This window comes from Myodes glareolus, chromosome 23, assembly GCF_982192425.1.
Source record: "Myodes glareolus chromosome 23, mMyoGla1.1, whole genome shotgun sequence".
In the NCBI taxonomy this organism is placed as follows: domain Eukaryota; kingdom Metazoa; phylum Chordata; class Mammalia; order Rodentia; family Cricetidae; genus Myodes; species Myodes glareolus.
Genome location: NC_142048.1, coordinates 53,016,803 through 53,029,589, shown reverse-complemented (window position 1 = coordinate 53,029,589; position 12,787 = coordinate 53,016,803). Strand labels below are relative to the sequence as shown.

Sequence of the window (12,787 nt, the reverse complement as noted above, 5' to 3'; positions counted from 1 at the left end):
CCAATGTGACTACAGTGAACACAAAATTTTCATAATTACTTGTTTCTTTAGTTGAGCTATTGAGAAGGGGCTGCTAAGCCTAGCTCCTTAGAGCTCCCAGGGCCCAGGCACTGACTCTAGCAACTCCAGCAACGACCCACCCAGTTAGACTTCAGTTTTCTGGAAAAATTCCTTCTGTGTGCTTCTGCTAATACTGTGCCCTCCATCTAGAGTGTTCTGTCTCTGAGCAGCAAATACTATGAACCATTCAAGGTCCCCTACGACAATGAACTGTTTTCTGCAATAGAGATGCAAAGTGACTATAAAAGCCAAACAAACAATAGCGTGGATGGCTAATCTTCACTGCTAACTAGATGAGATTTAATGTCACCATGGAGACAGCCCTCTGGGCACACCTGGGAGGGGTTTTCTAGATGAGGTGAACAGGTAAAGATCCACCCTAAATGTTGGCACAACCATCCTGTGGGCTGGGATGCTCGACTGAATGAGAAGGAGGAAGCCAACTGCGTGCCAGCATCCACCTCTCTGTGCCCTTGTCTAGATGTTTTGTGACCAGCTGCCTCTTCTTCCTGCCCTCAGCATGATGGAAGACACCTTCAAACTGGAGCCACAATAAGCCCTTTCTTCCTTAGGTTGCTCTTGTCAGGAAATCCATCATAGCAACAAGACAAGTAACTAATAATAAGAAAGACTTCCCAGGATTGAAGCCTTTGTCATCCTTGTCCCCTGGAGACACTGGAAAGGTTAAGGAGCCCCATTGCCTCCCAGTTTCTTTGTCAGGTCTGTGATGATTGGCAGGTTCCTGTGTTCTGAAGTTGAGCTTTCAGTGTTTGCATCCAATACTTTGTTATCTTTACAGCTTCCTTAAGCATAAAGACTGTACATTCTCGAAATTTCCTACTGTGTGTTTATGTATGTATTTATACAAAGTATTTCTTAGTCTATTATAGGGAATGTCAATGGGAAAGGAAATCTTCTGCTGACTGAACTAATGCATTTTCATAGAATAGCTCCTGACTGTGTTCCCTACAAGAAGCTCAGCTGTCCCCAAGGGGGATGATGAGCCTACCGTCACATCGCGGGAAAGGGTAGTTCCAGTTTCTGTCAGTGCCATGCTGGCAGGTAAGCACAGGATGGCCCAGCAAGATGTAGCCCGGGTAGCACTCAAAGGAGATCGACTGGCCCACGCTATAATCTGAGTTGATCATGAATCCATTCTGGAACGCAGGTGGGTCCGGGCAGTTCTGTAACTCGTAAGCTGAAATGACAAACATGCGACATCAAGCTCCCAGCACCTGTCGGGCACCAAAGGACTATAGAGAAGGAAGCCAAGGGCAGCTGACTCCTGAGGATATAAATATTTAAAATCCGTGTTTCTTCCAAGTTCCAGGTACCATCCCGAGTGAGTCAAGAGACAATTAGTAGGTAGAGAATTATAACCACATGCATTTAGTAAGCACCTAGTGTATGCATCCATAGAATCACAGCACACACACACAAAGAAATCTGACAGGGTTTACTACCTTGACAAGAAGTGGCAGGCATAAACTAAGCTAGAAAGCAAGAGAAGCAATGATCAAAAGACCAGTCCGGAATACTGAGTGAACAGGATCTGGTGTTTCTCTTTGAATATAAGGGAAACACACCAGCACTCTCTGTGTTACCAGATGCTTACTACGCTCTGCTTTGTTTAACTTCATCATTTGGTACAAATAATATAGAAAATCATCTTCATTTTATTTTATGTTTCTAGAAATACAGAACTGTAGACTCACGAAGCTAGCAATTACTCTTTGCACACTTGCTATAATAACTACTTGTTGCGTTTCATCATTAAAATAATTACGTGCTACCCGGTGTGGTGGTTTATGTCTTTAGGAGAGGCGAGGAGAAGAGAGGTGATTGGAGCTTCGTGAGCTTGAGTCCAGCCAGGACTCCACAGTGAGATCCTGTCTTAGGTAGTTAAATATTTCCAAGTAAAGACTCTAGCGAGGGTGACAGCGTGTGTGCTCCTGTGCTGTTGTTGCAGGCTCACACGCCAATCAGCAATGTGAGCTGGTCCGTCCACACAAATCTCAGAGCTAAACAACTCCCCCCCCCCCACACACACAGACAGCTCCTACCCATGCTGCTGTCTTTCCATCTCTGGAGCCACCAATGCATATAAGAATATCCTGACTCCCTTTTCAAAGGCACCTGGGAATACTGCAGAAGCAGCTCTCGAAAGGGGTGTTTGGTGGCCCTGTGATAAAACTCACAGGCTCCTGTGTTGAACACAGGTGGAGTATTGGGAGGCGGGGCCTAGCTAGAAGACTGGCCACTGGTGGATGACTGTGATGACCGTACCCACCGAGGTCCTTCTTCACACACTGCTTCCTATCCACCACGACGTGCAGAACTATCCAGCCATTTCTCCCCATTCTCATCAGCATAACTTTCTGTCCAAGCACACAGGACCGAGGCAACCGGGACTGAATCCTTCAAAACTGTGAGCCAGACTAACCCTGTCTCCTGCGATCCTTACTTTTGAAAATCCAGCACAATGACGTAAAGGTAATTAACATAGAGGCCAGGTGAGATCCTCAGATATTGTTGGAAAGGGTAGGATTCCTGGGTATCTTTCCATAGACAACAGAACACTGAAGGTCATGGAAATGACATGAGGGGCTCATGGACATGTGAGCTGGAAACTCCTTGTGCATGTAAACCAGTTGTCTATTCCACCACTAGAGTTAAGGGTGTAATTTGACATTCATAAATAAATACTGAAAAGCACGCTAGGTTGTGACGCCTACCTGGTGCATCAAATACAAAGACCTTCTGTCTTTGCGTTAACTCCCCAAAATCAAGAGGCCATAGGAGAAATGGAACCAAGGGCTTACAGCAAACTGGGGGAAATGAACTAGCATACCACAAGGACATGTATCAAATGAAGCCACAGTGTTAGAGTGGGAGGCAGACACAAGTTTAGACCTAAGGGGAGGGTCTGAGTACCTCCCGGGTTCTGTTCCATGCTCAGGGTCTTAGCATTTCGCTGAAGGTCCTGTGGGAAGACATCACGTGAGTACACCCGACAGAGACTGTATTCTGAAGGAGCTGAATGCTTTTTGTGTCCAAGAACATTTGCCAAACAGTAAGCATTACAAATGTCATTGTTATCAATAGCTTGTATTTATTTGGGGAAGTATTACCATGATAGACTTTCTCTTTGGGATGACAGTGTGCAGTCGTCATGGCTTTCTCATTTAAGACAACATAATTGGCTTTAGTTCTTCAGGAGAGCAGTCTGCATTGTGCCACGGGAAGACTGTGTTCAGTACTTACTCTAGCAGCACTATTTGTGGAAATCTTTTTCAAAGGAGAAAAAGCTAAATGTTTAAGTATGTCAATTTCAGCATCATTTCCATTAAGGTCATCCATAGACACATAATAGCTGACATATGTGATGATCTCATAAATGTTGAATACACGTGGCATTCATAAGTCAGAGTGTTTTTGGTTTATAATGGAGTGGAAACCAGTTTCAGTTCCTAAATGGGCTCTTTTCCTGGGCTAGCGATGAGTAGTAAAATCCTCTCCTGTGACTGCAGGCATGACAGGGAGCCTGGCATTCCAACCAGCTCTGTGGTTGCTAGGAGAAACCGCCCACGTGCTACAGTATGTTGTGATGCTAATCTGGAAGGCTCCACGGACCTGTGCATTAGATACATCCTTAGCTTACAAATACTGTCAACTTGTCATGGTTTCCAATATGAAACCCAGCTGATAGCCCATCGGGAGAAGTTGTGGAAATTTCAGGAAGGGCTAAATGACTGGAGAAAGTCGGCATTTCGGGGGAGCTTTCAAGTGTTACACTAGCTCCTCAGCCTGCTTCTCTATCTGCTTCCTGTCTTTTTTTATCAAATTTATTTTTAATTATGTGTATTTGTGGGTCTTTATGAGTGTGTGACATGTTTGTGGGTGTTCATGGAGGCTGAGATTTTGGATCCCCTGGAGCTATAGTTAGGATAGGTCGCTCAGCTTCCTGAAATGGGTGCTTCAAATTGAACTCGGGTATTTTGGAAGAAGCATACACGCTCTCACCACTGCCTAGCCATCTCTCCAGGTTCTTCTGCCACACATTCCAGTTCTCATGTTCTGCCCAAGTGCATGGGACCAAGTGACCATGGACAGAACCTTTGCTGCCACTCTTCCTTAACCGTTTATCTCTGCATTCTGTCACAGAAATGAGGAAAGGAAACAGTGAGAAACTGGCAGCAGGGATCTGATGATGGTCCAGAGGTGGCCTGTAGTGATATTTTGTTTGTAATCTCACAAATAAAGCTTGCCTGAAGGTCAGAATGCAGAGCTAAGTCACTAGTTAGTCACCACGCCAGGCAGTGGTGGCGTACACCTTTAATCCCAGCACTCAGGAGACAGAGGCAGGTGGATCTCTGTGAGTTCAAGACCACCATGGGCCACGTGAAATTGATCCAGTCTAAAAGAGAAACAGAGCCGGAAGGTGGTAGCTCACACCTTTAATCCCAGTACTTGGGAGTCACATGCCTTTAAACTCAGCACTAGGGAAGTGGAGACACATAGGGATAGGGCTGGGTGGAGAGAGGAATGTAAGATTGAAGCAGACAGGAGTTCAGATGCAGTCTGAGCATGCAGTCTGAGAATTAGCAGAGACAGGATCGCCCTTTCAGTCTGAGGATTCAGTATAGGTCAAAGGTCTCTCTAGTGGCTGGCTGCACTGCTTCTCTGAACTCTCAGCTTTATTTGTTAGATTATAGACAAATATCCCCACAGCGAGCCAAGGTGCATCTGTACCAGCAGAACATATTTCAATCCTCCCGCTCATCTGCAGCATCAGGAAGATGCTGCACAGATAGCAACAGGACTCCATCATCCAACCTGACTGTGGGTGGCAACTTAAAACACCTAAAGCCGAGCCATCACCCTCCCGAGGCTGTGGTAATTATTAAATATGTAATTACGCTGTGTCTCTAAGGAAGAAGCAACCTCAGTGATCGACAGCCGGAAATCAAGAACGAGAAGACATTCCAGAACTGCAAAATCCTCAATAGAACCCTTGGCCTCGTGTCCCACAGGGACTAGAGCTGAGAGAAAGGGCTCCATGCTGACATTGCTCCCAGAGAAAGGTAGGGAACAAGTGGTCTAGACAAGTTCAGTTTCAGGAGCCAGTGTCCTGCCCTCCTCAGGGAAGCAGATATGAAGAAAGCAAGCCCTGCTCGGAAAGACACACATTGCATGTTTTCTCACTTAGGCGGAACCTAGATTTAAATATAAATGTTATAGCAGAAAAACCTCCTGGCCAAGAGACTAGACCCTCTGGCCTGGTGGAGATCTAACATTCCAGTTGAGTAGGTTAATTCCTCTGGCTAAGGGCCACCCCTGGGGAGATGAAGCTACCTTGGGCCATGCTAAAGAGATGGCAGAATAAAAAGTCCTTTAACAGGGCTGTACTTTGCATTCTTAGAACCCCAGCCCTGGAGAAGAAGCTCAGGGCCCACAGGCATATAGAGTCTGCACGCTTTCCTGAGTTATTCAGAAAAACACTACTTTCCCTCTTTCCTTTTCCTCTTCTCCAAGCATGTTTACCTTAACTTTTGCCCAACATTTTGGGGCTCCTTACTCTACTGTATAGTTCCCGCCCTTCCACGGGGCTATTGTCTACCAAGAGTATGACCTCTACACTGACTTAAAAGGTATAACCCCATCCCACTCCCTCCACTGTCTCTGCCAGACAGCAGCTGAGGTTTACGGCTTGCCCGCCCTGAGATTTTTTTTTCTTTTAAACTCTGATAAAATGGACCTAAGGCTTCTGTTTGTTCCCATTGTAAACTCTTTACTAATGAGAGGAGAAACCCCAGAAGGAGAACTGGATCCACAAGCGCCCCCAACACCTCTACCGGGTACCCTCAATCCCTTACTTGACTGTGTCCCTCTAGAGACAGCTCTGCAAACCACACACCACAGGGTACCTCTGCCTCTCAAGGGCCTCCCCACACGGAAGGCTGTAGATGTAGCCTTTTCCTGAGAACCAGCATTCTGTATCCCACTGGGGCTGCCTGCCATTCACCCTGACACCTTGCTTGAGCCTCAAATAATGCTGTAGGTACATGTTCTCCGAAAAAGGGAAATTCTATGCTGTGCTCAACTATGGACAGAGAACCTTTTTCAATATACTTTCCTTTTCTTTCTTTCTTTCTTTTTCTTTTTTTGTAAGAACGAAATCACCTGCTCTAACTCCACTTTACTTTGGATGCAATGAAAACGAAGAAAAAAAATTGCACCCTTCAATGCAGTCCATAAGACTGCTGGTTACACCCACAAGGGAAAAAGCAAAATGAAAGCTGATTGCCCATTCTCAGGAAACTACCTGCAAGCTAACCTAGACTTCATTGGGAGAGTCATTCAGGGTTTAGTGGTGCCTTGGAGGCTCGACACACAAGTACCACTCACAGTGGAACAAAATAAACAAGGCCATGGTTAACAGATAACCCTAGAGAACACACACACACACACACACACACACACACACACACACTCACACTCACGCATGCACGAACGCACGCACACACGCATGCATGTACATTGCACTTAGTTAATTTTGCTGTAAAGCCTGCTAGATAATTTAAGAACTCTAATTGGGTTTTCTTTAGGGATGGATAAAGGCAGCAGCCATTTCTACCCACATAATCAGCCTCTGTGACAGGCTTGAATTGGGGAATTAAAGTGGCCTTTCAGCTTGAAACTCACGATTCCCCGCTAACAGCCGCCGGCTATTATAATAGTTGGAAAAAGAGGTTATTCTTTTCCTAATAACATCTAAGCTACAGACGGTGGCCCACACAATTTCTCAGTAAAGCACACACGTAAGCGTGCAAGTTATTCAAGTTGGCTGTTCTCCAAGACTGGATGGCTTCCACCCTCACTCTGTTACCATCATGGATCTCAGGACGACTTGCTGTGTGAACTATTCCATTGGTTATGTGACCTCTAGAACCAATATCTACTGATGAAATCAACCAAATTACTACACAGTTACAACCCAGTCCAGGCCTTGGGCTGCCTGAGACCTCGGCTGAGGCGTCTTTTACCAAATTGTTTCTCATAGCCAGGACCATGATGGTGTCTCATGTTTTGATTCAGCAAAGGATAAATAAGTGAACTACTTTCACGCCATAATTACACGGACCCAAAAGATCTTTACTCTAGAAGTCACAAAAATGAGATGAAGGAAGGAGAAAGACTTGGTCCCCTTTCCTTCAGAAAAGCCACAGCGAGGAAAGTGGTGGGCCTTGAACACTGGGTCCTCCTCTCTAAGAGTCTTCTCTAGAATGAAGGGAATTTCTACTTAGTGGGAACTTCTTCCAGCAGGATGAAAGATGTCCCATAGGAGAAGGAAGGACTCAACCACTGGTTGCCCATGGTTGGAAACATTTTTATTCAAAGCCAATCCAGTCAAGAGAATCCCCCTGAGAGCAGGACTCACCAGGCATTTAGGGGAAAGGGAACAAGGTAAGTCCCTGTTCAGGTTTTCCCAGAGAACTCGAAGGTGTTCACAATGACTCAGTGGGTGGAAAAGGACTCAATTTCAGAAATACATCAACTTCATTTGTAAACAGTTGCTGAGTCATAGGGACAATCGGTGTGTTGGTATATCCGAACAAACTCTTCAATCCACATTGTACAGAGAGGCTGTTTCATTGGTTGCTAAAAATATACCCTCCATACACAAAGTTCATGCACACAGAAAACTCAGTTTTCACATCGCAGTCATAGACAAGTAGATTTTCCGTATCTCATGGTCTTTAGAAATATGCTTATTTACCATATATAAAGAAAAAAAAGAAGGAAAAGGACATCAGAAGCATTGTTACTTCTGATGGTCAAATTACACAAAGCCATCTATAAGATTTTCATAATTGAACAGCTATTATTACAAGGAGGCATTGTAATGTAGGGAAAAGAGAGAGAGACAGAGACAGAGACAGAGACAGAGAGACAGAGAGAGAGGCTCAATACCTCTGAAAGCCATCTCAACAGAAAAAGGAAGTTAATCAACAAGACAACATTTCACAAGTATTTTCACAGTGCTCATCAACCACGAAGACAATGTTTCACAGCACCTAGGCTCACCCTCTGTGTGAAGCTGAATGACAGCTACTACCCCCATCCAGCCCCAGTCTCAGTGTTTTATAAGTTCTTCCTGTGACAGCCAATGGAACCATCAGTGACTGTTCCCATGTCTGTCCACTTTCGGGTTGTTACCTACGTCAATGATAAACAGCCACATTCTCTCATCCTTCCCACCGCTTCACTGAGAAACGGGGCACAAACATCTCATGTTACTCAGCAAAGTCTTTTTTCTAAGCCGTTTAGCTTCAAGACAGCTCTAAGCAGCAGGAACATTTTTTGACCTTTAAGCAGTCAAGAATCTATGACAGAGCTGAGGAATAAGATACTCAGAGCAGACGCTACTGTGAATGACAAGGCCTGTCCTTATGATATATGCATCTTCTTATGAGTTATTGATTGCACCCAATGCTTATAAATCTTGTGTAGAAACTAAGGGTGCCTCTGTGTCTAACAAATCAATGTCAGTGTCTGTTTGCCAGTTTCTACACAATGACAAACACTGGTAAACCATCGCATCAACATCCCTGTTAAATATGACAGTCTATGAGAAATGAGCATGTCTCAAGTTCCTGCTGTCATTCTTCATTGGACCACTAATTTTCCTGCTTCCTAGTTATAAAGAATGAATTATAATAAATTATGCTTTTTAGTGACATCTTCAATGTGAATATTTAAAAACCAAGTGTCAAGTGGATAAAATATTTGCTCAGCCAACTAGGTGCCTGGATGGTGGTCCTTCAAGAGTGTTCGCAGGTCCAGAGTCCAGAAGGCCAGGCAGGTGATACCACTGAGTACAGGTTCGGGAGTCAGAGCCTGCCTACTGGCCTGCCTCTGCTAAAAAGTGGAGAGCCGTCACTGAACCCCAGGATCTTATCCAGGGAGACATTTCCAAATTTTGATCTGCAAGAAGAAGGGAAAGCCGACCCATGGGTACCTCTTGAACTGCTGACATCTACCTGTAGACACTGACGTTGGCAATGACTAAATCATAAACTATAACAATATGTGACCCCCTTGTCTAGGTGGTTCCTGTGTAGGCTTCACCTAGGGTTAACTTGGTTACAAATCCTGAAGCTTGGATTAAGATACTTATTAGAGACCTGGGAGTGATCAAAACTAATCAAGCAAGCAGTAAGCTTCTATGAGATGAAGTAGTTTGGAAAGCAATACTAGATCCAGACTCTGTATTTGAGGTCTCAAATACATAGTTTCAAGGAAACTGGAATGTTGGATACACAATCAAGGGACTCAAGAAGAGAGATACCTCAAAAGTGCTGCATCCGCTGGAGTTGGCCAATGGTTTGAGACACATCTATGTGACCACTTCCTTATAGGCTCAGATATTAATTAATGCGGATTGACGCTAGCTTAAAAGACTCCATACTGATGCTGCCCAAACTAAAGGGCCCGTCGGCCCAGGAAGGGAGCCGTTCATCTGCAGTACTGTGACCCTGTCCTTTAGGAAGGACAGCTGCTGTGTTTTCAGAAGGCTTCTTTCCAGCAGCACAGAACTGCAAAAGAGGTCAGCCTTTAATCAGCACCTTATGCAAAAACTTCAAATGTGAGGTTAGATTCTTCTCGATGATTCTCTTTTGATGGACGTTCCCACATCTCTTTTGTTTTGTAATTTGCGGGAGGAAACTCATGGCAAAAGGTTACGTTCTACGTAAATTCTGATGGTCAAATCACTTTTTAGGATCCAATAAGTAAGGAGTAATCATAAGATCTGTTTTTAAAAAGGAACTAGACCCTTTCTTAATGGAGATGGAGGAGGAGTGGTTGAGGAGCGGGGGATTGATGTGAAAGGGGACAGGACAGGAGGAGAGGAGGGAGGAGAAACTCGTTGGTATGTAAAATAAATGAAATATATATATTTATGGGATTGGGAATGGTGGCACGCAACTTTAATCCCATCACTTAGAAGTCATAGGCAGGCAGATCTCTCCAAGTTCAAAGCCATCTTGGTCTATATACTGAGACCCTGTCTCAAAGTGGGAGAGTCACTGACATGACAAAACTGTTCATTATGTAAAGTCCCTTGTTGCTGCTGTGGCTTGTGACCTGAACTCTAGATCTGAAGCATTCATAGGAGAACGAGAAAAACAGCTCCTGCAGCCATCTTTATCCTCCACGGATATGCTCTAGCACATGGGTCTTCCTTGCAATAAATACAAAGAAGGTACATTTTAAGAGGGTTATTCATTCTTACTATATGTGTATGATTGTTTTTCTTGCATGTGTGTCGGTGAATCACAAGGGTTCAGTGCTTGAGGAGGCCAGAAGAAGGCTGTTGGTCCCTTAGAACTGAACTTTAGGGTGCTTGGAACTGAAACTTGGTCCTTGGCAAGAACAGCCAGTGCTCTTAAACATGGACTCACTCCCCCAATTCTTGCCTGAGATTCGGGAAGCGTTTAAACCAAAGTCTTTGGCTCTGCCCTGGGAAGAAGTCTGGGATGCTAGAAAGGAAGTCTGGGTTTGTGTCTTCTACATGATCACCCTTAGCAGGAGGCGACATGTGAGAGTATGGCAGAGAAAGGCAGTCTAGACACTAATGGCTTTCGGTGACGCGTATTAGAATCGGATTCTGGTCAAAAGATTGAAATCTCCTTCTGGCACTGGGTGGAGATGTTCCATTCTGATCTGCTCCCCAGATTAAAACATTACTTTCCACTGTTTTCCCTGATAGCCATGGAAGCAAACTAAGAGTTAAGCAAGCTGGGTCCGTCAATCACTGGCGAGGGGAGACCTCCCTTCAGGATGGCTGGTTCATGTGAAGTCAGGCAACAAGACGGGAGGAATAGTTATCCCTCTAATGAGATAATGAACCAATTCTTCTGGGTAACCCCATTTTTTTAGTGATGTTGCTGATGGACCCACTTGTATCTTTCTATGCAAAGCTTGCCTGCTTTTCTGAGTTACTTAAAATATGAACCGTTTCTTTTTTAAATTTCCTACTCTTTCCAAAGCCTAGGTCTGTTTGCACAGGTGCTCACTGTTTCCCTGGGGCTCCTCCCATTCCACCACGTGGCTGATTTTAGGGAACACAGGTTTCTCTCTCTTCTCCCGCTTCCCGGCAGCTGACATTACTTACAGCTTACCTGCTCTGTTGTTTCTCTTTTAAACCCCAAGGCAATTACCACTGATCTTCCTTCAGACTCCCTTTTCTAATCATCACTGACTGAGAAGAAGAACCCAAACGGGGAATCCCAACTTCCTCTACAAACTGCTACTTTTAAAACCAAAGTCCAGAAAGAAACACTATGAAACCAAACATTGCTAAGACGGGACACACAGCATCCATGCCCAGACCCATGGATGAGGGTTGGAGAGACAGAGCAGTTTGCATTATTTGCAATGGGTAGGAACTGAAGTAGATTTCATTTAATGAGCAGTAAGGAACACAGGACCCAACATAAAGAAGAGACTTCCATAGTGCCTGAATCTCCCTAAAGAGCACAGAGAGCAGAACGCATGTCCTTTAGTACTGCGGAGGGAACACTAGCATAATATAAAATTCATGTGTAGACTGGGGACCAGCATGAGCCAGATACCAGGCTATCCTGGAGCATGGAGCCGATCTTCAGTGGCCGCCTCTCTTCTGTTCTTTCTGGTAGAATGTTTATTAAACATATGAATAGGCAATTAATTCCTAACTTTGAGCAGAACCAGTATATCTGTTGGTTTAGCCTAGCTATCACTCAGTAATAAAAACCACCCTAAATCTAAGAGACTTAAAGTAAGATACTTCTCCATTCATGCCAGTTCTTAATCCTGTAGTTGCTCAGGGACCCAGTCTTATCCAACAGCCATAGAACAAACTAAGATTAGACCCTTGACATTTCCATCCCAAATGACCGTAGACTATCAGCAAAGCCAGTCATGCCTCCACACTTGGTCACCCTGGAGCAGCAGACCTGAGCCCTGGTGTGGGCAGCACCAATGACCTCTACACACAGAGAGACTTAGGTAAAACCCACCTCACTCTGAGGATGGTCACCATGGTCGGGTGACAGACATACCTCTGTGTAGTGCAGTGTAGAGCTCTACATGAATCCCCAAAGGAGAGGGAAGAGGATATCTCTCTCTGTTTCCCCAATTCTGGAAGTTCATACCAACATTTTACATTTTAGATGAGAATTTAAGTAACAGCACCAGAGAGTCAACCTTAAATACTAGCTTGTCACTGTGAAAAAATGTCAGTGCCCCGTTTCTGAGAACTGTCCTGAAAAAGAAGAGGAGCCAGTAAGTCAGCCATGGGCATTTCCAACTCGTTTGATTTGACAATATTTGGAGAAGGTCAACAAAGAGATTTCAGATGTAATAAAAATGTTGAGCTTTTATTTTTCTGACAGTTCAAGGGTGCTCTGGGGTAAAGTGATAGGAACTTTTCTCGGTGACTTTGTGTTTAGATGCATGAGAGAGGAGAATGCTTTGCTTCTGAACTGCTTCTCTTTACTGACTGTGGTGGTGGGACTAAGAATGTAACCATAGGCTCATGTGTTTGAATGTTTAGCTGCTAGGGAGTAGAACTGTTTGAAAGGATTATAAGGATCAGGGGTGTTGCCCTGGTGGAGTAGACATGGCCTTGTTGTAGGAAGTGTGTCACCAGGGGCAGGCTTTTGAGATTTCCAAAGCTCAT

General features: G+C 44.6%; 1 protein-coding gene across 2 annotated transcripts in view; it reads right to left on the bottom strand.

Moving 5' to 3' along the window:
• Nucleotides 1–12,787, bottom strand: part of Csmd1 (CUB and Sushi multiple domains 1) — a 1,511,659-nt gene that overhangs the window by 109,560 nt on the left and 1,389,312 nt on the right. For both annotated transcript variants that reach the window (XM_087901170.1, XM_087901171.1), the window contains exon 42: nt 1,070–1,258. In XM_087901170.1, coding sequence (XP_087757296.1) covers nt 1,070–1,258 — 189 coding nt within the window. The remainder of the gene's footprint in view (nt 1–1,069; nt 1,259–12,787) is intronic.